Source organism: Pteropus medius, unplaced genomic scaffold (genome assembly GCF_902729225.1).
Source record: "Pteropus medius unplaced genomic scaffold, Ma_sr-lr_union100, whole genome shotgun sequence".
NCBI classification, from domain to species: Eukaryota; Metazoa; Chordata; class Mammalia; order Chiroptera; family Pteropodidae; genus Pteropus; species Pteropus medius.
This window is the reverse complement of record NW_024351730.1, coordinates 19165499-19192533: the sequence shown is the minus strand read 5'-3', so window position 1 is coordinate 19192533 and position 27035 is coordinate 19165499. Positions and strand designations below refer to the sequence as shown.

The 27035-nt window shown below is 34.0% G+C and overlaps 1 protein-coding gene across 2 annotated transcripts; it reads left to right on the top strand.

Annotated features, from left to right (window-relative positions):
• Positions 1-1313: 1313 nt before the first annotated feature.
• GNRHR (gonadotropin releasing hormone receptor) lies at positions 1314-18960 on the top strand. 2 transcript variants are annotated; one of them, XM_039845348.1, is made up of 3 exons: positions 1314-1871; positions 17427-17646; positions 18585-18960. In XM_039845348.1, exons 1-3 carry the CDS (start codon positions 1353-1355, stop codon positions 18827-18829), a joined length of 984 nt encoding a protein of 327 aa, XP_039701282.1. In that variant the 5' UTR covers positions 1314-1352; the 3' UTR covers positions 18830-18960. The 2 variants fall into 2 exon arrangements, with proteins under 2 accessions (XP_039701282.1, XP_039701283.1); XM_039845349.1 differs by having other exon boundaries at positions 1353-1871; positions 17555-17646; positions 18585-18827.
• The last annotated feature ends 8075 nt before the right edge of the window (positions 18961-27035 follow it).

Here is a 27035-nt window from a genome sequence, read left to right as displayed (position 1 = left end):
AGCCAAAGTAAGCAACTGGTCTAAGCCGCTCAAGACCCAGGAGGCAGCTAGCACAGAGGGAATACAAGAAGGGACATGAGACATACCCAATACTCTTCTCGAATCCTCTCTATTACCATACAAGCTCCTTCAAGGCTTAGACAATACCATATGCACTTTTTATCACCTAAAAAGGTTAAGAGTAGTAGGTATTTAATAACTACTTATTAAATAAATTAATATAAAACAGAAAAAACAAATAGATGAACCAACGAGAATGGATCATCTAAATCAAAAGAGCCACCTTTAATCTTAACATTCTTCTCGCTTTGGCTGCCACAGAAACAAACTAGTTGACATAAGACAAATCAAGCTGGTGATTCAATAAATTCCAATGTAAGTCATACCAGTACTGGTAAATAACATCTTCAAGCACTCACCATAAAAGTTAAACCAGAAAGTTTCTAGGTGGCCCCAGTGTGAAATGATCAGATAACATATAAAATAATATAAGCAAATATTCATATTCTATAAAAACATATATAAATGTGGTTACAGCATTTATACAGCATTCTCTCCAATATCTAGTTGTCCTAAGTAATAATGTGCAATAATGGAAAATATATGTAGATGATTATAAAAGCAAGGCAATAATTTTTTAAAAGTTAATCATTTTTACTCTAACTTAAGCATTGATAACCTGACCATTAAAATTGATTGATAAATTTAAATGCAGCCCAATTTGTATTAGACCAAATTGATTCTGTTAAGGTATTAATTCGGTGTTTTGTAGAGGATGGTTCTAAATAAACATATTTGTTTAGTTTTTAAATGCACAGCAATGTGTGATTGAAAAAGAAAACAAATATTTTTGAGAAATGTATTAATTTCTTAAAACAACAAATTCTAAATGGACCAAATTGTTCTTACTCTTTTTTCTTCATTTTCATTTGCATCTGTTGGACAGAACGCTAACACTGGTTTTTAGAAAATCTCTTTATTAAAGTTATTTAAATAATATCCTGCGTGAATTATAAATTCAAAATTAAGCTTCAAGTGTCCTTCTTCCCTCAGGAAAAATATTGTGAAAACCAGGCCATCTGCTGAGGTACTACAGTTACATTTGGCCCTCAGAATGTGCTTGGCATGCTCTGTTTTAGCTCTCCGTTGGATTATAAGCCCACAAAACAAGTTCACCTTGATCTTTCACATTAAATATAAAGTATCTCAGGGACAAAATCGGACATAAATCTAAACCTGTGACGTTTCCATCTAAAGAAGACCAAAATAAAATGGAACTTTGGGTTCAACAAAACAACAAAACACCAGAAGTGCCAGAAACGCAAATCTCGAAGCTCTAACAGTCAGGAAGTATGGCAAACAGTGCCTCTTCTGAACAGAATCAAAATCACTGCTCAGCCGTCAACAGCAGCAACCTGCTGGTTCAGGACAACCTCCCCACTCTGACGATATCTGGAAAGATTCGAGTGACAGTTACTTTCTTCCTTTTTCTACTCTCCACGACTTTCAATGCTTCTTTCTTGTTTAAACTTCAGAAGTGGACTCAGAAGAAAGAGAAAGGGAAAAAGCTCTCAAGAATGAAGGTACTTTTAAAACATCTGACCTTAGCCAACCTACTGGAGACTCTGATTGTCATGCCACTGGATGGAATGTGGAACATCACAGTCCAATGGTATGCTGGAGAGCTCCTCTGTAAAGTCCTCAGCTATCTGAAGCTTTTCTCCATGTATGCCCCAGCCTTCATGATGGTAGTAATCAGCCTGGACCGTTCCCTGGCCATCACGAGGCCCCTCGCTGTGAAAAGCAACAAGCTCAGTCAGTCCAATATTGGCTTGGCCTGGCTCCTCAGTAGCCTCTTTGCTGGACCACAGGTAAACTGTTATCATAAATTTGTTAGGCTATGGCAATCACAAATTTCCTATCTAAACTTGAGTATTGCATTATATTATTTTATGTCAAAGGCAGCATTGTATTATCTTTAAGAGCTTGGGCTCTGTTACCTTGGGCATATTTTCTTGACTTTTCCAGGCTTCAGTTTATAAAATGGAGCTAATGCCTACTTTATGCAGCTTTTGTGATGATTAAATTACTAAGATCTTAAAGAGTCTAGTAGAATTTCTGGTACATAGTAAATACTCTCCCAAAATGTAGCTATTCTCAAATTTGACCTCGTCCCCATCTTAATCTTTCATCTATTTTTCTTTTTGCTCTGGTTGGCAAGGTAAATTGATAGACTCTTTAAGAACTATAAAATTTGCATAGTTCCCATGGGATTTTTCAAGTGGAAATGTTAAGAATTCTGTCATTGCAGTTTAGAGAGAATTAGTCTTAATTAGTATATTATTCTGAAGTTTACAGCTGAGTGGGATTGAATATGGAGGAAAAGTGGGAAATCTGGGACTTTTGGAAATTCGACTATTTTCCTCACATTGACTCAAATTTATCTGGAGATAAGTTAAACTGTAACAGGCCCTTAGCAAAACTCAGACTGTTGGTATAAGCACAGGTCATCTGCTACATAAGGCAATATCTCTCCAGATAGTTTTCAACAGAGGCCACCTTGTTAATTGACCTGCAGAATCTGCCTTTTTCAACTGTCAGATCTCTGAATAAAATGACACATTCCTGCAAATAGGAAGATCTTTTAATAACAGATGAACAAGTTCTTTCTATGCTTTTAAATGTACTGTATGGTGAACCCAGAGTACAAAGATGTGTCAAGAAGTAAAGTCAGAGTTAACCAGGATCCTTTAAAACCTTGCCACTACAAAAGGAAATTTATCTAGACTTTTTAAACTGGCCATGTGGTTAAAAATGAAAGAAATGCCACAGGACTCAATAAAGAGTACAAGACACTAGAAAGCTGGGTAACTAAATTTTCCTACTAATTCCTCACTTAACTAATTTTTTTTTGGATATTAGATAAATTTAATTAGTGTGTTTTCTGACAGGAGAAATGAGGAAAACAAAATGCTTTGATTTCCCTAGAGAAAAATATATTATAATTATTCTCGTAAATTGATAAGTTTTAATAAATGAACAGTGACTGATAGACAAGAATAGGTTTAGCAAATATATCACTTGAAATGAGTTATTAAGCTAAGGCTTATGTCCTGAAATTTTCCATTTTGTCTCTTTAAAGTATGAGTGCTGCTTATTGAGTGATTTTCTTAGAAAAGACAAGATGAACACAAATTAAATTCCTAACACAGAGCCTGGTACTGATGAAACAAAGAAATAGCCCTCAAAGAATATATAATTCAGTTGTGGAGATAAAACTTATATAAAATTAATAAAACTATATACTTTTTAAATGTAAGAAGAGGAAGAGATGAGTATGAGTTGAAATGGTGAAGGAAGGTTTTAAGGTAAAGGTAGGATAATCTGAGTTTTTAAAGGTGAATGGTATTCGTATGGAAAAAAATAAGTCAAGGATCACATATATTTTTCAGCAAAGGTTGAAAAATGTGATTAATTTTCACTGGAGTCTCATTTGGCTTAAGTGAAATACTGAGAGCTGGGACTAGCAGGAAATTAGATCTGGTGGTTGCTACCTTTTCTTTAACCTCATAGCATACTATTTCTTTGTTATAAAACGTTGTGTTTATGTATTTGTTTGCCCATCTTTGCCATTAAGGTATATGCTTCTAAATAGTGGAGACTGTTATGTTCAACTTAATTCATATTCACAGTACCTAAAAAGGTACCTAGCAAAAATGGAAATTTAAAATGTTTGAATTCTCCAGTTTCTTTTCAGATCAAATAAATCTTTCACCTTTCACCAAAAAAAAAAAAATTGGATAAATGAATCAATGAATGGGGGTGTATTGAATTTATATTAGAGAAGACATTGATAGCTAGAGGATATTCTGAAATTAACATATAAGCCATATAGTTTTTGCGAGTCCTATGCAAAAAATAAAATAAGGTTTTTTTCTTTTTTCCAGTTTTAGTGAGAAATAATTGACATACATCACTGTATAAGTTGAAGGCATACAGTATGATGGTTTGATTTACATACATTGTGAAATGATTAGAGTAGCTAATATCCATTGTCTCAAATAGATACAATAAGAAAAAAAATACTCCTTGTGATGAAGACTCTTAGGTTTTATTCTCTTAACAACTTGCCCATATATCATCCAACAGTGTTAATCAACTACAGTTATCATATCATATATTACTAAAATGATGTTTTGTACAAAAATATTTTAAGAAATTTTTGTAAACCCAAATAGAATAGAGAGAGAAAAAGAAGCCTTTTCAGATCTTTTGGCAATGAGGTGATTAGATTGGGGGCTGGGGTGGTGTTAAAGAGAATTGATAGTTATTATGAAGGATATTTCAAACAAAAAAAAAAAACAAGCTTATCAACAAATTGGCTTTAGGAGTTATTAATACAGGGGGCTAACATAAAACTACAATATTTTTAGCTAAAGAATTTTAATAGTAAAATCATTGAAATAGGCAGATAGGTTGAGAAGAGGAATGTTTGTTTTTCTGCTGGCCTGTCTGTTTGAAGGGGAAGGGAAGGCAGGTTATGAAAAGAGCTGAAAGCATTTGCTTTAGGATGATATTGGCAGTATAAGGTCTTTGTATAAGTACAGCTATTTGAAAAGTAGTTGATAATTTGGAAAACTAATGTAGGTGAAAGTTAAAACAGAAGTAGAAATAAGTCAATTTATTATAATAACTGAAACACGAACCCCCACAATTTCACTCTTTTAAAGTACTCTTACAGAAGCTATAACTAAAATATTATTTTATTAACTCAATTATTTTCATCTAAGTATATCACAGTAATAATAGAAAGAAAATGTCAAATACGTATCTATTGTGATATAACAAAAAGAAAATATAAAATTAACTTTAAATTGTTTAGGAATTGCAGGTAATAGTCTGACTTCAAACATACTACTCTACCTGAGATTTATGTGAATATGGGCCACAGAAAATAATGGTATTTTTTTTTTTTGGTAAAACAAATGACTTATCTTTACTTTTGGCAGCACTTTAAATCTATAAAGAACTTTATGAAGTTTCCTGCAAAACCTAACATACATAATCTTATTTGATATTTACACTAACTTTATGAAGTACATAGGAACTGGCTATTATCCTCTATTTCACATATATGAGAACATACAAAGAGAATCTTTGAAAATAATGGCGTTCAAGCCTTTTTGTCAGTAACCCAAAGAAATACATACAACATAGAAACTTAGTTTGTCTGTCTCTCTCTCTCATGCGCCTATGACCGAGAAAAGATTTTCATAAAATAAATATCTACTCTGTTCCACTTCATTTTTTAATGTTGTTTACAACCGATAGGCACAACATACAATTTAAAAACACTGGTTTAAAGGTATTCATTGGCTTTTCCCATGTCACTTGGCCTGTTCTCTTTTTGTTAAGTCCAATTTTTCTTTTAATATAGCTCTCTATTATCTCTGAATAAAAGAAGTTTTAATCCTATGACTAATGTTACACATATTTGATGGGGCAGACAGGAGGTAGAGAGGGTTTTTTATTTCTACACTGTGACACATGGTGAGTGTACCTCATGCTTCACCACACTCTACGATAAACCCGTTGACAAAGGCGCATCCTGTCATGGCTAATTTACATTGAAAGAATGACTTTAATCTTCATCCTTTGGTACATATATTGATTTTCTATTACTTGAGTAATTCATACCTAGATTTTTAAAAAACTAATTAGTTTGTTGTCACAACTCAGGCCTTGGAATCTGGGAATTTATGACATTTTGCTGCATCTCAGAATGACCAAATTTCCAATTGACCAGCTTGGTTTTCCGCCTTCCTGATTACTAACCTTGGAAACTAAATTCTATGATGGTTTGGGGATATAGTTCCAAAAGTTGCAGCGTAGTGTATCATAGTAACTTTCAAACTTTTTGCTAGCAATGTAATTTTTTTTAAAAACAAAATTCTATGTGGAGTCCCGATAAATGCAGTAGATTTAAGTGTAGCTGCTCTGGTTGAATAGGGCGAAGGGAGGCTCAATCCTCCACTCGTGCATTTACCAGCCCTAGTGACAGTCTCTCTGAAGACCTCACATCTCCCTGCTGAAAAGGGTGAGTAGCAATGGGAGAGCAGAAGTGGCTTGGGTATTGGATTTGTTTAAAGTTGGTTTAGAATCTCAGTACTGTCTCTTACCAGCTATGTGATTCTGAGTAAATCAGTTAACTAAGTTTAAAGTTAATTGTAAATAATAAATTGTAAAGAATTAGGTATATAAAATCATCTAGTATAAGACTATACTTAAACAGTTGATGTTCATTCCTTCCTTTCCTCCTGTCTTTATTTTTTCTGTCATCAGGTCAGGAGAGAAAATAATAGGGAAATATAAGCATTAAAATGGACAGTTCTTTAAAAAACAGCAAAGAGAATTGCTTATATGAGGTTCGATTATTTCAAATTTCTCAGAACTATAACATTTATTCTGACTAATAAGTAAATTTGGCCAACTTACTCCCTAGTCACTAAGCTATCCCACTCACTATGAAAGTTATATTTGCCAAAGCAAATTCAAGTCTTGGAGGCATCATGTCTAAAGGTAGGATAGGAAAGAAAAAAAAGAGAGAAAGAAGAAAGGAAGGAAAGAAGGATGGAAGGAAGGAAAGACAAAATGAAGGAAGGAAAGAAGGAAAGAGAAGAGAAGAAAGAAAGGAAAAAAGAAAAAAAAGGCAACAAACATGACCTGAAAGAAGATCTGATTTAAGATCATCTGTTATTAGGCTGGTAAGTGCACGTTGAGGAAAAAACATTTCCTGAATTAGGCGTGTCTCAGTCTAATTAAAAACTGCGTGGTTTTCAGTGACACAAGAATTCCAGAGTAGCAGATTCTTTGCAGGAAGAGTTCATACTAGGAGCTAAACTGTTTAATGTGGAACATTACATATTGACAGTATTTAAATTCTGTAGTTAACCAAGGCCTGCAGGCAAGATCTATGAGCCATCCTTTAGTAATTGTAAAGATGTGTGATCTGAAGATGTATGGAGGCTTGCCTTGACACAGAGCATTTTCAGGGGTAGAATGTACTTCTGAACTCACAAGCAGCTTAAATTCAAAAAATACTCATCACATGAGTACAATATGCAAACAACTGTGCTAGAACATAGTAATAGCATATTAATAGCAGAAATAATAATGATGATGATGATAAATAATAGTGAAGACATAAATGTGTGACAGGAATTGTGCTAATGCTTTTGCCTTCATTACTTCATGTAAGGCTCCCAATAAGCTTATAAATTAGATACAATTATTATTTTTATTTTACTTAGGAAGAAACCAAGGATAAGATGTTATATAACATTCCTAAGATTACCATCTAGTAAATGGAAGTGCCATACATCCAATTAACTCCATACCCAGAGCTTTTTTCTTTTTTTTTTTTTTTTTTTATTATGGTGACATTGATTAACAAAATCCAATAAGTTTCAAATGTACAATTCAACAGTAAGGCATATATATATTGCATGTGTGTTCACTGTCCATAGTTAGATTTCTTTCTGCCACCACATATTTGACCCCTTTTACCCCATCTACCTCTCCCATTACCCTCTCCCTTCTGGTAACCACTAGTCTACTGTCCATGTCCATAAGTTTCTGTTTGTTTGTTATGTTTGTTGGTTACTTTTAGATTTATATCCCACATGTAAGTGATATCATGTGGTTTTCAAATTTTTCTGTCTGGTTTATTTCGCTCAGCATAATTATCTCAAGATCCATCCATGTCGTCACAAATGGCAGTTTTTCATCTCTTCTTATAGCTGAATAATGTTCCATTGTATATATGTATAGTATCTTCTTTAGCCAATCATCTATTGTAGGACACTTTAGTTGCTTCCATGTCCTGGCCACTGTAAATAATGCTGCTATGAACATCAGTGTGCATATATCTTTTTGAATATATGTTTTCAATTCTTTGAAGTAAACGCTCAGTAGAGAGATTGCTGGATCATATGGTAGATAAATTCTTAGTTTTTTGAGAAATCTCCATACTGTTTTCCATAGTGGTTGTACCAATTTGCAGTCCCACCAGCTGTGCTGAGAGTTCCTTTTCTCCCACATCCTAACACTCGTTATTACCCATCCTGTTGATAACAGCTATCTAAGAGGTATGAGATGGTATCTCCTTGTGGTTTTGATTTATATTTCCCTAACAGCTAGTGATTTTGAGCATCTATTCATATGTTTTTTGGCCATTTGTATGTCTTCTTGGGAGAAGTGTCTGTTCAGGTCCTCTGCCCATTTTTTTAATTGGATTGTTTGGTTTTTTGTTGTTTTTGAGTTGTATGAGTTCTTCGTATATTTTTGTGGCTAGTTTTGTGTCTCAGTATGTGGTCAATCCTTGAGAGTGTTCCATGTGCACTAGAGAAGAATATATAACCAGTTGTTTTGGGATGAAAGACTCTGTAAATATCAGTTATGTCCAGTTGGTCTAATGTGTCATTTAAGGATATAATTTCCTTATTGATTTTCTGCTTGGATCATCTGTTCATATCCAACAATGGGGTATTTAGGTCTCCTACTATGATAGTGTTAGGAACTGTTAGTAACTGCTATATATATTTTGGGGCTCCCTGATTAGAAGCATAGATATTGATGTGCTCTGTCTTGTTGGTGTATGATTCCCTTTATCATAGGAAGATACCTCAGTATCTTTCTTTACCTTTTTTGAGTCTAGTTTCCAATATCAGTATCACTACTCCCAATTTTCTCTGAATGCCATTTGCTTGAAATAGCATTTTCCACCCTTTCACTTTGAGTCCATATTTGTCTTTGAAACTGAGATGTGTCTCCTGAAGGCAACATATGGTTGGGTTTTGTTTTTTGATCCAATCTGCAACTCCATGCCTTTTTATTGGTAAATTCAGTCCATTTACATTTAGAGTGATTATTGAGATATGAGGTTTTTCTATAGCTATTTTATTTTTTGTTTTCTGTCTTTCCCCTTGCATTTCTGTTATTTTAATTTGGTGTAGTTTTGTGGATTTTCCTTCTGTACCTTCTTGTTTCATGTTATGTACCTCAGTTCTGGATCTTTGGCATGTGGTTATCATTAAGAATATGTAAAGAATAATTATATATGTCCCTTTTTCTTCTGTGTATGCCTTATCTTCATTCCCTGTTGTGAATTTGGATCTTTGGTTCCTTCCCTTTTCTGTTACTATGTCTCAAATCGTCTCTATGTACACCGAAAGTTCATTTCTATCTTGCAATAGAAATTTTCTTCTTATTGTTTAAGTTTATAATACCCTGTTCTTAATAAGGGTTGCACTGCTCAACTTCTGTCTGCCTGTTAGATGTCTTACTCATATTTATGCATTCTTTTTGTCATTTTATTTCCTGTAATGCAGGCCTCATAGTGGAGAATTCCCTCAATTTTTGTATGTCTGGAAAGGTCTTTATTTCTCCTTTATATCTAAAGGAAAGCTTTGCTGAATACATTATTCTTGGCCGGAAATTCCTTTCACTTAATAGTTTGAATATTTGGTTCCATCCCTTTCTTACTTATAAGGTTTGTGCTGAGAAGTCCAAAGATAATTTAAAGGGTTTTCCATTATAGGTTACTTTCTCCTTTTCCCTGGCTGCCTTGAGATGTCTCTCTTTGTCATTAATTTTTGGAGAAGGTCTCTTTGAGTTGAGGTAATTGGGTGTTCTGTTAGCTTCTTGGATTTGAAGCTCCAGTTCATTTCTTAGATTAGGGAAATTCTCATCAACTATTTGTCTGAAAATGCTCTCTGATTCCTCCTCTTTTTCCTTTCCTTCTGGAATACCCATTATTCTTATATCCCCCACCCCGACGGTATCAGCTAGTTCTTCTGTTTCTCTTTCATTATTTTTCATTCTTCGGTCTCTCTCTTCTTCCTTCTGATTTATTTCTAAATTTCTGTCTTTGATATCACTGATCTTTTTCTTCATTTGGTCCACTCTTTTCCTAAGTTTGCTATTTTATTCTTCGTCTCTTTTAGTGTGTTCTTCACCTCCAGAAGTTCTATTTGTTTTTTTGTTTGTTTTGTTTTAAGGTTTCAATCTCCTTGCTAGAAAGCTCAAACTCCTGCAGTTCTGCCCTCTGGAAGCCCTTAATCTCAGATCACTCACTCAGACATGCTTGTGCACAGGTTAGATGTTATTTGTTGAATTTTATATGTTCAGTTTATTGTTATTTCAAGGAGAGAGATCTGTGGACATCTCTCACTCCACCATGCTTCTGACATCAACCAATACCCAGAGCTTTTAACTATTCTATACGACACTATGCAATATTGTCTATTTCCTTTTTTTTTACAGGATCCTAGAGAAGAAAAAGATAGGAAAATTTTAAAGTGTGCATAGATGATTAAGAGATATCAGGAAAAAACATGTGGCATATATGTACAAATATAGAAATAAATATATATGGATGCATATTTATAAGTTCTGTGCCTCAAACTTTTTATTGCAATAATAGTTGTAATTTATATAATACTGTGTGGCAGGAACTATCCTAAGCACTTTCCAAGTATTAACTCATTTAATTGTCAGGACAGTTTCTAGAGGAAGATACTACGCACATCTCCATTTTATAGATGAGGAAACTGAAGCACATCACTTAAAGATAATTATCTTTCTAAAAGAATAGGCAACAGTATAATTAGCATGGGGTAAGTTGAGGGTTAAAAATAATATTTTAAGAAGAAATGAGCATCTGCCACTAATTGTAAAGAAAAACAGATTGCTCTTGTTTATGGGAAAATAAAGCAAACATTGATGAAACTGTTTCCAAGGATGAGAGAGGAAAAACATAAAGAAATTAAAGAAATGTAACCCAAGGACAAAAGAATCACTGGAAGTAAAGTGAATCCCTAAATTAATCATTAAAAAGAACATGGACTTAGAGCATAAAATAAATTGAACCAAGTCTAAAATAAATTAGTTTATGGGCAAGTAACATTCTAAATTTTCATACCAGTTTACTATACCTCTCCTTTAGAACTTATTACAGTCTATCTTGTATTACAGATGTCACATACATGCTTTATCTCCACAATAGAATATACCTGGCTCATCTTTTAGTACATAGTGTATCTAGTATAGTTCTTTAATGAAGGAGTTACTGTAAAAAATAAGCATTTGTTAAATAAATAAAGATAAGAACCAAAACTCAAATCATAATACCATATTTCAAAGTCGCATTGTTGAAAATTTCATCATTATGACTTCGAAACATAAAATAGTAAATTTACAATGTGTCCCAGTGCAGAGCAGAATGTCAAATTTGGATCATCTGGTTCCAAGTACAATTGGAAAAGTGGAAAGAGATGTAAAGGTTTTAAGGAAATATAAGACTAAGTCTTATAAGAAGCAACTCTTCCAAAGACTTCAACTCACATCTGTTGGGTCAAGTTAAAAACTAAATTTAAATAAGGTCAAGTTGTAAAGAAGTAGGGAAAACTGAAAGGGTCACTTTGTAATGTGGAAAAAGTTGGTCTGGATCATAAAATAAAATTAGTTGAATGCATTTGAGTTTCTTGATTTTAAAATTGATAACATGATCATTGGGCTCCCTCTAGTGGCTTAATTTTAAAAATTCTTTTTGCCCTCGAGGCTAAAAAGAGATCTGAAACTGAAAATCAACATTTTAATTACAAATAAAAGAAACAAGATTATATTTTATATTATGTTTACCTATATTTTTGTTATATTTATATTTTATTAAAATTTCTCTACTCTATAAGGAAAAAGGAAATATAGCATTTTTTTTAAAAAAGTATATTCCTGGTCAATATAGGAGAGGGGGAGGGTGAAGTGGGTAAAGTGGATCAAATATATGGTAGTTCAAGGAAATAGGACTTTGGGTGGTAAACACACAATAGAATATACAGATGTCAAATTATAATGTACACCTGAAAATTATATAATTGTATTAACTGATGTTATCCCAATAAACTTAATTTTTAAAAAGTTTTAAAAAATCAAAATTTAAATTTAAAAAAATAATAAAAAGTATATTCCTCTTCCACTTCATCACCTCAAAAGAGAAAGAACTACTAGGACTGTTAAATTAATTAAATTTAAATTTACTAATTCATTAAAAAACTAAAAAATATATATACTGTCTCTCATTGATCTAAAGTAAAAGAAATCCTGGCAACAAAAGCAAAAATAAACAAGTTGGAACTACATCCAACAAAAAAGCTACTGCAGAGCAAAGGAAACTATCAAAAAAATGAAAAAGCAACTTTCTAAATAGGAGAAAATATTTTCAAATCATATATCTGATAAGGGGTTAATATCTAAAATACATTCATTCTCCCTCCACCACATATATAACAATAGTCCTGAAAGGTTATAATGGAGCTGAAAAATTCCTATTGCCTAGTAAGTGTTGTAGCTCTCCTAGCTCAGCACATTACACAAATTGTGTTACAATTTCCTATAATATTCAGTAGAGTAATGTTGCCATAAATCTAGGGGCTCTGGTTACTGGGTTCTTGTCGTATTCCGTGAGATAGAATTCAAAGGCAAGACAAACAGCAAGAAGGAAAGCATAAAGTTTATTAAAGAGAAAGTACATACTCGAGATGGAGGAGTGTGGGCTTATGAGAGAGAGAGGAAGAGAGAGAGGGAGAGATAGAGAGAGAGAGAGAGAGAGAGAGAGAGAGAGAGAGAGAGAGAGAGAGAGAGAGAGAGAGAAACAGAAACATAGCCTTGTTGTCTCTTCCCAGGGCACTCAGTTTCCCTCTTTTTCTTACCCATATGGTGTTTCCAGAACTGTCATAGCATTAGGTACAGGATGGGACCTGCAGTATTTGCAATGCAGATGAGATTATAACGATATTATAATTAGTCAAAGATCATGCCCTAACCAAAGATGGCATTTAGACGGAAAAATCAGTTTTGGTTTATCACCCCTGCTGAGGCTAAAACAAGGGGAGTTCTGAAAAAAGGAAAAATTTCCAAAGTCAAATCTTGGGTGTGTGTAGGAGGGGCGGGAGGTAGGGGTTCCCTGCACTATCTGTCCTGCCTCAGTAACATGCTGTATAGGTTTGTAGCCAAGGAGCTTAATTTTCCTCCAAAATATATCATTTTGGCCTAAGGATTATTTTAGGCTGATTAACTTTGAAAAACAGAAGATATGGGAGAAGCTGAAAAAAAAAAAAGTAGAAGTTACCCTTTATAAAAAACATTTACATTTGTAAGAAAAATCTCCATTTGTAAGGATGTCTCCCTCTGTGTAGAGGTGATGACCTTGTCTATAGAAACTCTTATCAGTGTAATAGACATTAAATCCACATAACAATCTTACCCTTGTCCACTGTGCTTTTCCTGGTTACTTTCTAAAAGTGCCTCTCCCCACCGCCAATACCTTCTTTCCTCTTCAGCTGAAGATGGCATTTAAGGTGGTGGCTTCTGCCATTTTGGCAAGTTATTCTGTTTTCATGGGTGTCTGCCACACAGACATGAAGTATACATGTTATTAAACTTTTGTTTGTCTTCCTCTTAATCTGTTGTTAATTACTTAGGGTCTCAGCTAAGAAGCCAGAAGGATAGAGGGAAAATTATTCTTCCTCCCCTCCAGAGCAATAAGCTATACTATCCAGGTTTGTGTAAATAGACTCTATGATGTGCGCACAATGACAAAACAATGCATTTCTCAGGCCAGATCCCCATTGTTAAGTGGCGCATGCCAGTATACAAAAACTCTTCAACTCAATAGCAAAAAAATAAAAATAAAAATAAAATTCAATTAAGACATGGGCAGAGGATCTAAATAGACATTTTTCCAAAGAGGACAAATGATCAACAGGTATATGAAAAGGTGCTCGACATCACTAATGATCAAATAAATGCAAATGAAAGCCACAATGAGATATGACCTCACAAGTGTTAGATGGCTATTATCAAAAAGATATGAAATAACAAGTGTTGGTGAGGATGTGGGAAAAAGGACACCCTAGTGCACTGTTAGTAGGAATGTAAATTGGTACAACCACTATAGAAAATAGTATGAAGATTCTCGAAGAAGTTAAAAATAGAAGTACCTTATGATCCTGCAAGTCCGCTTCAGAATATTTATGCAAAGGAAACAAAATCACTGTCTTGGAAAGATATCAGCATCCCCATGTTTACTGCAGTATTATTTACATTAGCCAAGGCATGGAAAAAACCTAAGTGTCCACTGATGGATGGATGGATAAAGAAAATGTGAAATATGAACACACACACATATGAATATTATTCAGTCATAAAAAAAGAAGGAAATCTTGCCATTTGCAACACCATGGATGGACCATGAGGACATTATGTGAAGTAAAACAAGTCATACAGAGAAAACCAAATATTGTATGATATCACTTATATGTAAAATATTTTTTTAAAAAAAACAGAAAAAGACAGACAGGACAGGGAAGGAAGGAAGGAAGGAAGGAAGGAAGGAAGGAAGGAAGGAAGAAGGAAAAGGAATAGAAGGAAGGAAGGAAGGAAGGAAGGAAGGAAGGAAGGAAGGAAGAAGGAAGGAAGGAAGGAAGGAAGGAAGGAAGGAAGGAAAAGGAAGGAAGGAAGGAAACAAGCTCATAGATACAGAGAACAGATTGGTGGTTGCCAGAGATGGTGAGGGGTGGGGAGAGAACGGGTGAAGGGAATCAAACCATATAAACTTCCAGTTATAAATATCATGGGGATGTAATATATAGCATGGAGACTATTCTGTATTTAAAACATTGCTAAGAAAGTTGCCGAGAGTTCTCACAAGAAAAAGAAAATTTGTAACTATATATGGTGACAGATATTAACTAGACTTATTGTGGTGATCATTTCCCAATATATATATTTTTGTATACATATATCATTTTGTATATTTTTTTGAATCATTGTGCTGTACACCCGAAACTAATATAGTGTTATATGTCAATTATACCTCAATTTTTAAAAAAGAAGAAATAAAAGTATACAGGGAGAAGAAAGAAATTCTATAATATTTTTGTTCAAATTCACTTGCTATTAGTTTTAAAATGCGTGGACATTCTTATCTTTTCATTTTAATAATGTTCCATAGTAAAATGAAGTTTCTCAATGGAAAAGTTTGGAAATAACTAGGTAAGGAATGTTTGATGAATGGAGAAAGAATAAACGTTCACTGGAACTTGTTTTTGAAAACTACTTGCAAAATTTCCTTGATTTGATTTGTGCTTTTTTAAAAAAACATAATTTCATATCTAAGAGAAAGTTTACAAGAATGATATGATACAAAGATTTCTGGAATACACTTCCCTCAGATTCCCCAAATATTAATATTTTATTACATTTGCTTATTTGCTTTAATCTCTCTCATATACATTTTTTTCTGAATTGTTTAAAAGTTTAGTCATGATGTCCCTGTCAGCACCTCAATACTTCGCACATAACCACAGTACAAGTATCAGAATTAGAAAATTAGTACAGATACAATTCTATTATTTAATCTATATGCCTTATCCAATTGCCCCAATAATGTCCCTTTTAACAAAAGAAAATCCAAGAGTATGTGGTGAACTCAGTTTGCTATCTCTTTGTCTCCTTTAAATTACAACCTTCCCTCAGTCTTTTTTTGTTTCATGGCATTGACATTTTAAGGGTGTAGGCCAATTATGTAGAACGCCACTCAATTTGAGTTTGGAGTTTTTTCATGGTTGGATTCAGGTTATATAACTTTAGCAGAAATACAAAAGAAGTGATGCTGAGTTCTCAATATATTACATAAGGAAGCAGAAGCTATCAATTGGACCCATTATCGGCACTATCAACTTTAATTATTTGGCTATTTCCCTATTGTAAAGTTATTTTACTCTTTATAATGAATACATAATGAATATACTGCAGGTAGATGTTTTAAGATAATGTAAATCACTGTTCTCCACAAGCTTTCACCAATATTTTTTATAATCCATTGATGATTCGTACCTGAATCACTTATTATTGCAGTTATACAACTATTTCCATTATTCCCTTTACATTTATTAGTTGGCTTCCTACAGTAACAAAGAGCTTTCCCCCCTCTCCATTTGTTTGTTATTGTTTTGTAATTTATATCAGCATGAAATCATGGATTCTTACTTTATTCAATAGTTTATCATTTTTTATCAGTTTTTAAGTTTATTTTCATCCTTAAACTCTCCTGGATTTTGCCAATGAGAGTGCTTTCAAGGTGGCTCCTGAGCTCTTTTGACATGCTCCATCATTCTCTGAGCACTTCTTGACTTTTTGGCACAAGGTGTTCTAAGCACGTATTGTATTTTGCTTGCCCGGCCTTGGCATCATCCACTTCTCTAATGAGCTCTGGTTCCTTCAGTAACAAATGGCAGTTAGAAACCAAGATCTGGGCATTAAAGTATCATTGTTCCTAAGGTCTCTCAACAGACAGAACTGGAAAATAAATATATGTATGCATGCACATGCACACATATATTATATATATCCATATACATAGAAATTTTCCTTACTTTTTTTTTAGAGACATATAGTGCTCCATTATTTGGTCCACAAGTTTATTAAGTTACTGTTCTGTGAATTGGTACTTGGATTGTTTTAAATGATTTTCAATTACAAACAATGCATCAATGAATAACCTTGTGCATGTGTATTTTCATATAACGGAGGCAGGGGTGTGTCCTCAGAGTAAATTCCTGGATCAAAGGTAGATGCGTATGTAGTTATGATAGTTACTGCCAAATATCCCTCAATAATGGTTGTACCAATTTGCATTCTCACTAGCAATGTATGAGAGTTCTTGTTTCCCCACGGCCTTGCCATGAGAGTGTGTTGCTCTTCTTTTTAAGTTTTGCCAATCTTGATAGTGAGGAATAGCATTTCAATGTACCCTTAATTGGCATTTCTCTTTTCATGAATGGGGGTGAACATCTCTTCATAAGCTAAGGGCCACGTCGTATCTTTTTTTTTTTTTGAACTGTCTGTTCATGTCTTTTGACAACTTTACTGAGGGTTTCTGTCTCAAAAATGAAATTTAAATGTGTATTTTGGGGGCACATTCAAAATGCTAGACACAGTTTTAGGTAGTGCAGATAGAATGGTGAACAAAACTATCTGCAATATGTTTATTCAGCAGAATTGAACCTGAAATTAGAACATATACAAGGTTTAAATCCTTGTTTGAGGGTTGCTCTGCAAGGTTGAAATGATTCCCAAAACTTCACAATCTTATAGATCCATTCTCATTCTCCAAACTTATTTTATGTAAAGATTCACTTATAACTTTTTGTAGAAATGCCAAAAGGATAATATCGAGGAACTCAGCAATTGCTTTGGGCAACATCACATTAGATGGTCAACAGAATACAGAAAACTTTCAAGAAAACATGCAGATACTGTTTGAAAAAAAGTAACATGACTTTTAATTTTTTAATTTTTTTATACAGTTATATATCTTCAGAATGATTCATTTAGCAGATGATTCTGGACAGACAGGAGGTTTCTCTCAATGTGTAACACACTGCAGTTTTCCACAATGGTGGCATCAAGCCTTTTATAACTTTTTCACCTTTAGCTGCCTCTTCACCATCCCTCTTCTTATCATGTTGATCTGCAATGCAAAAATCATCTTCGCACTGACGCGAGTCCTTCATCAGGATCCCCACCGTATGTATTCCTTAGATTTGGTGTTAATTGTGGGTAACCAGTTTTAAAACAGCAATACTCAAAGCAGAGAGGCACTTACTATGTGCCTGTTACTGTTCTAAGCAGTTTATATATATTTATTCATTTCACATTCACTCTATCACCCCAGGCGGTAGTAGTATGATCATCTCCAATTTACAGATGTAATTTTATGTCTCCTCATGTTCTAAATTTGCACCATAGAATTAAAGATGAAATGACAATCACCCCTTTTATCCAGTATAAGCATTGGGAAATTGTTCTTGCTGGGCCATCACAGCAATAATCAAACACCCGATTTCTAGAATATAGTAAAGTACAACTCATTAAATGATAGCCAATATACTTGCTAAAGTTAAGTTGTTCTGTTTCACATCAAATCTCCTACATCCACACAACACAACTATACACATTTGTGTGTGTGTCTGTGTTGGATGTGCAAAATATTATTATGTAATTGACTATTTCATCTGAAATTTCACAAATGTGGTTGCGCCTTTTTCTTTTTGCTTTAGTAACCTGGTGCATTCTCAAAAACTAAAATTTATAAATTTATAAACATGGTTATGTTGGCATGACAACCAAGATGCAGAGAATTCAACTCAGCTCAACCTCAGTCTACTCTTTTAAATTTATATTTCAAGAATTTGAGAACCCTCATATTTTAGATTAGTTTGGTGGAAACTTAATTTTTAAGAGCACTATCCTTTTATCTTTAATATTTTCTATTATGTGACACAGTGGAAAACTTGAAATAGGATCATTGTTTTCAAAAAAAATTATCATTATTAGAAACATTGGAAATTTGCTTCCATTATTTTCCTTAAGTTAAATTAGTGATTCTCTCTTCCTTTTTTTGTTCATTTTGGTTATGTAATAAAACCGGTCTTTAAACATCTACTCTTTTCTCTTACCAATAGAACTACAACTGAATCAATCCAAGAACAATATACCAAGAGCTCGGCTGAGGACCCTAAGGATGACGGTTGCATTTGCCACTTCATTTACTGTCTGCTGGACTCCCTACTATGTACTAGGGATTTGGTATTGGTTTGATCCTGAAATGTTAAACAGGGTTTCAGATCCAGTAAATCACTTCTTTTTTCTCTTTGCTTTCTTAAATCCATGCTTCGATCCACTTATATACGGCTATTTCTCTCTGTAATTTTTAGACTACATAGAAAGTCTTGCAAAGAAGAGCAAGGTAATGAATTTCCCCATTTCAGAATAGTAAACACAAAAGTCACAGTGTATTTACTTATAAACAAAAGGTTAAGGTTATGTTATTATTCTTATTCTTTTTTTAATCACATGGACAGAGACTCAATTACAAGGAAAAAAACTCAAGAAAAATAGTGAATTATTTCCCCTTAATCACAAACTCTTGAATCAGGATCTCTCTGCCCTGAGCTCCTGTAACACATTATAGAAGTTTCTTATCACCTTCTTCTTTAATAAAAATGTATAAGTATCTAAAACAGCCATGGCCTAAGGCAAAGAGATGCCAAAAAGCAAGGATGAGAAACCACAACGGACTTAATCTCAGCTAACCTTGAGGGCTTTTCTTTTTTTCTCCAAAAGGGCTTAGCAGCAATTACAATCTTATACCACTATAGTACATAGAGCATAAAAAAAATATTTCCCCTGCCCATAAAATCAGTGTTACCTCCTCTGGTTAAAAAAAAATGCAATGAATCTAATTTTTTTCTTTGGCCTCAAAAGCATTTTAATGTGTGGGAGGTATTTAGCAATCACTCACCATCTTTTCCATCAACCTGACAAGACTTATAAGTAGTTCTTCATCCCATTTTTATATGGTACAGGTTGTAAAGTGCTTCTATATAAAGGGAAATTTTAGAGGGGTTCAGATTTGGAAAGTAGTTAGAACATTTCTCTAGGTTGTACAGTCTATGGAATTGGTGGTTATTAAGTATAGTAATAATAACATTGTTCTAAAATACAATCAAGGAAAGACCTATACTGATTGTTTTATACATAATATACCCTCTGTTTTAATATGAGAGGTTTTTCTCTATCTTCTGATCTTACGAAATTCATAAACCATAAAGCCCTGAAAAAGTAAATAAGAAATCAAGCAAAAAGATAGATATTAGATATGTAAAAGAAATTCTGAAAATGAGTTTTAATATATACAGATCAAAAAGACAATAGAGAATTGTAAAAAGCAAAAAAAAAAAAAAAACCCTGTAAATATGTAATATCTACTGATATTCACATTAAGTGGTATGGTTTCCAAAATAAGTCAACACAATACTGCTTTTAATTCAGGCCTGTTTTTACCCATTCCATGAAAAAGGGGACAGAATGAAAATAATGGGACTATAATATTCATTAAGTGAAAAAATCATACAAGACTTAAAAGAAATTCAACTATTTTTTAACTTCTTTAAAAAAAAAATAAGTAAAATACCATTATATTCATCTGAGCTATGCAGTGCCACACAAAAGATGGACTGTAATTTCCAAATACTCCAGGGCATGTGGAATTGTGGAAAGTAAATTGTTAGTTAGACTAATGGTAGATCTTTCCTTATTTTTCTCTTATACTTCAGTTTTTCAGAGTTGTAGTGTGTGTGGTGTTTTTTTCCTACATCCTACTTATTTTCCAATTCTGTCTCCATTCATCCTATTTCTATCACCATTTAGCTCCTTCCTTCTACTCTGTTATATCTTCTTTTTTACTAAACACATACCTTTAATTAACCAATCCATGCTCCAACTCTATGGTTGAATTGGGCAAGGCTTATAATTTGAATGTACTAAAATGCTCAAAATTAACTTTAAAGACATATATATCGCTACCAAGATTGTATAGTTCTGCTAGATGACACAGAAATATAGATAAGTCACAACAAAACCAATCTTCTCCAAGTCTCTTTATCATATGCTTATTCCTAAACTGATAACAATTCTCACTTCCGAATTTAAAGGCAAAAAAATCATATACAAGATACAGTCTAAGGGCTTTATTAAAATATGTTTAATAAACATATGTCAATTTGGCTTTTTTTGTTCAAAAAACTGATTTACTTAGATATGTTCTCAGGCATTTTTTGATACATTAAGTAAAGGGCTATTCAAAATCTTGATGCAGGGGTCTTTTACCTATGGTCCATGCACATTACTATATTTCAATGCAACTGCTTTTCTTTCATTCCTATTTGTATTATTTTTTGCATTTAAAAACATTATCCTGAGAGGAGTTTGTAGGCCAAATCAGACTGCCAAAGGATTCCCATATCACACACAAAAAAAGTTAGGAATTCCTGATTTCTGTATACTTATAAGGAAGTTTATTACAATAAAAATGTATCAGAATGCATTCGTTTGTTTATATACATGCATAATAATGTTAATTTTGAAATTATTGTTTCAATTTGATTACTCACCATTTGAAACTTAGGAAAATCTCTTAAGGCTCGATATGTAACAAAAAACTTTGCAGAAATAACTGTTATATGAATATTATGGTCCATAATTTATAATATGGATATGGATATAAACTAAAATTTATGACCCAAAAGGGAAATATGGCTTTTAAATTAAAGATATGTTAGGTATGTCAGGCATGAGTGACAGGAGTGACGATCGAGCTCTGTAACCATAGAAATCTCCTTTGAAGACCTTCCTTAAGGACCTCCCAGAAACACCTTCTTTTTAGGGTTATAAATTACCCCAAACCCTAGAGCACAAAAACCATAAAAGCTGCTGGCCACAGAAGCCTGTACGGAAAGTACTGCTCTAATCTGCTCACAATCTAATGTTCATTATACTGTCATTGAATACTATGTTTGTGCCCGGAAGTCCATGACTCTAATTATAAAAGACAATTCTGGTAAGAGCATGTGTGGTAGGCAAAGGGTTATATAGCAGCTAACTGTCAGTCAAGGTAACCTCATACACGGATCATTTAAGACCTCCCATCACAGCCCAAATATAAATACCTTTTCATTTCTCTGCGATTATAGCTCTCTTTGCTGAAAACCCGCTCCTACCCTTGGGGCATACTGTTATCTCTTTGCCTCCCAAATTCCACAGGGCTGCAGCCTTCCCTGGCATGGCCTATCTCCTTCTAAAATGTACTTTCAATAAATCTCACTTTCAAAATCTTGCCAACTTGTAATTCTTTGCTGTGTTGGTGGGGAAGAACTGAGGGACAACACACACCACCACTGTCCTCCTTCCCTATCCCGCTGGGGCTACGTGGATTTCACATCATCCCAGCAATAACAGATATACCACTCAACATAGAGTAATATTTGATATGACAGTCATTTACTCTATTTCTAATCATAATTAAAGATGAGGATTCCTCGTAAAAAAGAATATATTCTGCAGAGTGAATTCTAATATATCAGAAAATTAACATTCTATTTTTGTTATCTCTTCATTTAGCATATAAAACTGTTTTAAAATCAGATTTCTTCCTGCGACTCAATCAAATAAATAAATTAAATGGACCAATGGCAATGAATTGAACAAAGATTGTCTTAATTCAGTTTCAGCCTAAGAAACATATAATAGCCTTAACAAACACACTGTGGTAGAGTACTGCAACCCACACAAGTTGGTTTGGGCCAGATAATAGCATTGTGACTTACTTGCTTTTTCTACTCCCTACCTTTGTATGCTTCCTTCTTTAATCATTAAGCCTTAGGACATGAGATTTATTGAGCCTCAGGTCTGTAATCTTGGGGACAATAAGTTTCTGGTTACACTAAGGATGACAGCCTTAGATGTGTTTCAGCTCCAGGCCCACTGAGGCAGAACAACCCCACAAGCCATGAGACCTTAGGGGATGGCTCCAAACTGATTCCAGAATTGAACACAATGATGAATTACCCCAACTCCCTTAGTTTCCATGACTACTAATTTTTCCCTATGTAATTTGTATTCCCAAGACACCTGGGATCCAGGTTGTTGAGAGCATTAGCTTGCCTGAGTCTCCAGGACTTGCAACTCTGCAAACCTGCCCTTATCTCTTCTGATTCCAAGCTGGTAAACTGACTCCTTTTATTTCAGTAACAGTACCATAAACATTATCTTTCAGGGAGCATATATCAGTGTAAGTTAGAAATTTCTTTAAAGTGACCAGGTCTCAGAATTTATTTGGTAGTCACTCATCTATTTTACCTTTAGCCTACTTTCAAAACCCAACTCATTGAGCTTGTCTATAAGAAACTAAATGAAATAAGATTCAGTTCATTTTTAATTAAGGTTCATTTAAATGTTCAATTTAATTCTTATGGTTAAGTTTTTAAAAATCAAGTTTAAAGTAGTCTAATTTTAAAAGTTATGTAATATATAATGTGCATGCATAGGAATAATACACTATGCAAAAAAGTGTTGATAGTTCTCTCTGAATAATTTAAAAAAAATTTTTCTTGTGAATTCCTATAATTCCAAATTTCTAATGAACATATATTGCTTTTGTAATGAGAAAAAAATACAATAAATGTCACATGTTGGTGTTTGTATGACTTTTATTTTATGCATCACTGTTTCTGTTAAAATGTTTTCTGCTGTAATAGAAATGCCAGACTAGAAGTGGCATTTTTTCATTTCATGTTACAGGAAATCCAGAAGTAAGTAGGTAGAGTTGTTTAATTCAGAGCTTTTGCTTCCACTAAGCTTTCCTTCAATGACTAGAAGTTAGTTGTCTTCAACTGGAAGTCAAAGGCAGAAGGAAAGGGTGGCTTCTCATTGCGCATCTCTCTCAGAACTTCAGTACTTCCTCAATTGGCTAGAATTGGAACACATGATCACTCTGAGCACATGACCAACCCTAAATTAATAACTAGCAGAGGAGAAAGGGATTATGCTAAACACCTTAAGGGTATGCTTTATTTTGTAGAGGTAGCATTCAATTTCCCTAAACATTTAGCTACTCGATAACTGAAAAAAAAATTGTAATTCTTTTTTGTTATTTTGTGTGTATATGTGTGTGTGTATGCGCACATGCGCGTGCAAACGGGGAAAGTTTGGGGGGTCAGATGCCAGCAGTACTTGCCACAATCACCAATTAACTTCTCAAAATAAATCTAGACTATGTATACCACAAAATTTAAAACAGCACATAATTTTAATACAAAGCATATTAATTGCACAATAAATGTAGCCTTAGGGGGAAAAAAAACAGATTTTATTGTTTTTCATGATCTAAATTCAAACATTTTAAACTCTAGTAGTTGGAATCTTCATTCGATGCATAGAGGGTAGCTTCCACCCAATTATTGACATTTTTGGAAAAGGCTTTGTCCCTTTTGTTCTTTTTTTATGTGTGTCTGTATAATTAGGCCATTGGGTAAGAAGTTTGCATAACTTTTTAAAATTCTGGCTATCTCTTAAGATCCAGAGGATAATTGTCCAATAAACTAATTAAATTTGTGGTAACCTGAAGCAGATTCCCTACGAAACTAACGAAAATTAACTTCAAAGCTCCTCCACTTATTCAGCCCCCTCTGAGGCCCTGGAAAAGAAGTTTTCACATGGTCATACGTTTTTATAAAATTCAAAAGAATAAAGTAGTATAATTGCAATTAGTTAAGACTATCTCTTTCCACTTTTACTTCCCCTCTGTTATACTTCAGGTGAGATGGTTTTGGAATGTCCATGGAGATCTTTGGAATCCAGGCAAAAGAAAGTTGAATTAGAGACATATTTATATTGAATCTAGAGGGATATTGTGTAGTTACTTACATGTATAGTTAAGTTACTGCTAGCCATCATAGTAAGGTTCTAGGCATAGTTCTAGATAAAATATTGTTACTCATGCTCTCCACCCGCCAACTGACTTAGGAAAGTACAGGGCCTAGTCATATCCTCAAATGGATATGTCTAGACATATAGCATCAGAACAATGTGTGTAGTGGAGGGAAAGTAGGGTATAAAATGTACAGAAGCTAGTCTATGGAAATTCTTCCACTTGTTAGCATGTACACCCTAAAATGATTCCCAATAAGTCATGCTCTTATATAATCCCCTAAGTGCTGTTTGTTCAAGCCAAAACTCAGGATTCATCCTTAATATCACTCCCTAGTGTCTTACATCTAATCCAACAAGCCCAGTTGATTCAATCTGCAAAATATTTTACAAATTTGTCATCTATTTCCATTGCCATTAATCTAGTATAATCCGTCATTGCCTCTCTCAACCTGATTAGAGCCACAAAAATTTCAGTAAATTTTTCTTGCTCTCCTATTCTCCAGGAAGCAATCACAATGCTCTCTTAAAAATATAATTAAAATGTCACTACTTTGCTTAATCCATAGTGACTCTCCACCACACTAGAAACAAAATCCAAATTTCTTCCTTTGGTCTTCTAAAAGAACCTGGCTTCAGGCTGAGAGGCTTTGGGACATTGCCAATGTAACATTTTTCCTTCTCTTGGGGAAAAAATGAAATTAATATAATATCATCATTGTTCCTAAAGAGTGACACAGCAGGACCTCTACTTCTATTCAAGGAAATATATATACATGTGTGAATACGTGTATAATACATATTTTATGTATTTACAATTTTATATAGTTACTTATATATGCTAAGAGAAATGAAATATGTACAGACCTATAAAATTCTTTACATCTCTATGTGTGAATAAATAATACTCACAAGTTCTCTACCCAGGGCCTCTCTAGGTTGAAAACAAAGTATCAACTATGTTCTGATCTAGAGCTTCTTCCATGCTCATATAGGTTGTTGACCAAATTTAGTTCCTTGTAGCTGTAGGCCAAAGTCCTTATTTTCTTGTTGGCTGTTAGCTGGAGGTCACTCTCAGCTCCTAGAAGCCATTCCCATTTGTTGCCATGTGGTCCTTTCCTTCTTCAAAACCAGCAAGGGAGAATCTCTCTTACATCAAATTCCCCCTCACACTTCGAATCTTTCTCCAGGAAAAGCCCAGTCTTTTTTATAGGTAGAGTAGCAACATACAAACAAATATACACCAGAAAGTGAAATGCTAAAAAAGAAAATTAAGAAGTTCACACTTGCATTTCCTTGTCTAGACTACTCTTCTGCTAGAATATCTAGCAGGGCTCACATCATTTAGATTTTGACTCGAATGTCACTTCCCAAAGAGGCCGTCCGTGACTATCTAAAATTGTCTCCCTCCTCCTCGCCAAGTCTCTTTCTCTTTACCTTTTTTAAATTTTCTTCATTATATTTACTCTCTGAAATTATATAGTCATTTATTTTCCATTTTTTTTTTGTCTTCCCATAATGAGACTGATGAAATCAGTGACCACTGTACCTCTGTCGCCTGATCATTGTCTAGTGGTTAGGTCCTAAAGTTTAATAGGCATTCAATATTTAGGAAGGAAATAAGGGAAACTGGAGGGAAATAGGGAAATTGGCAATATCTGTGGGGTAGGCCAAGATATTTATATATTGACTTTAGAATAAAAGACAGGGGATAAGCCTAATGCTAGAGCAGAACTTTGAAAGAATGGGTCATAGAACAATTTCATTTTAGTGGTTAAGTGGAAAAGGTACACAACTGTATTGAGAAATCTAAATGATGCTATAGATGAACAGCATGAAGTTTCTAGGTATTTGGAGATGGACAATTTTGAAAAGGGAATGGAGAGGCACAAAGGATAAAGCAGTTTTGTCTGGACCCTCTCTCTACATTAGAGAGAAGTTCTAATTAAGAAAAAATATCATACATAGCAAAAGATGATATAATATAAAGCATATGCCGATTTTTAAAATCCTACAGATGTTTCTTCAAGTATATACTGTTATTTAAAATGAAAGACAAATTATGTTATTGCGTCCCACTAATTTTTGTTTTCTAAGAAAGGTGAAAGGGGAGTCAATAGAAAGAATTAGATGAGGGGTCCTTAGACGTGTTCTGGTATCTAACTTGACAGTGACTAGCTCTGTAACCAGTTCTTTGACCCTGACCTAACATTGACTGGAAGTTCCTAACTGGAAGTCGCTAACATTGACTGGAAGTTCCTTTCCCTCATCCATAAAATGAAGTGGGCAAACTGGATAACAGATCATTTATAGCTCTAAAAATCATATAATTCTATTAAACATGTGACAGTGCCTGACATACAGTATATGCCCCAATTTATTTGTTAAACGTGTAACGTCTTAAAAATGGAATTCCAAACTGGAAATCTGGAGCTACCTATTACTAGCCTTCGGTTACTTATTGTGCTATGCAGAATTTTGCTATGCTGCCCCATCATTTTATTGGCCACTGTAATCCTCCGCGCTTGGCTGCAGAGCCAGAGGTGACGCGTAACTTTACCATTTTGGTTCCACTTAACGTCTGCCGGATCCATGTCAAAGCAGTGCCGCTCACTGCTGCCACCTGCTGCTAAGCCCTCCCCACGGCC

What these genes read in the sequence shown, in the direction of transcription:
- GNRHR (XM_039845348.1), top strand. Translation starts at nt 1,353, where the DNA reads ATGGCAAACAGTGCCTCTTCTGAACAGAATCAAAATCACTGCTCAGCC. An exon ending in GCCTCTTTGCTGGACCACAG is followed by an intron (nt 1,872 to 17,426) that starts GTAAACTGTTAT and finishes TTTTTTATACAG; the next exon opens with TTATATATCTTCAGAATGAT. An exon ending in CCTTCATCAGGATCCCCACC is followed by an intron (nt 17,647 to 18,584) that starts GTATGTATTCCT and finishes TCTTACCAATAG; the next exon opens with AACTACAACTGAATCAATCC.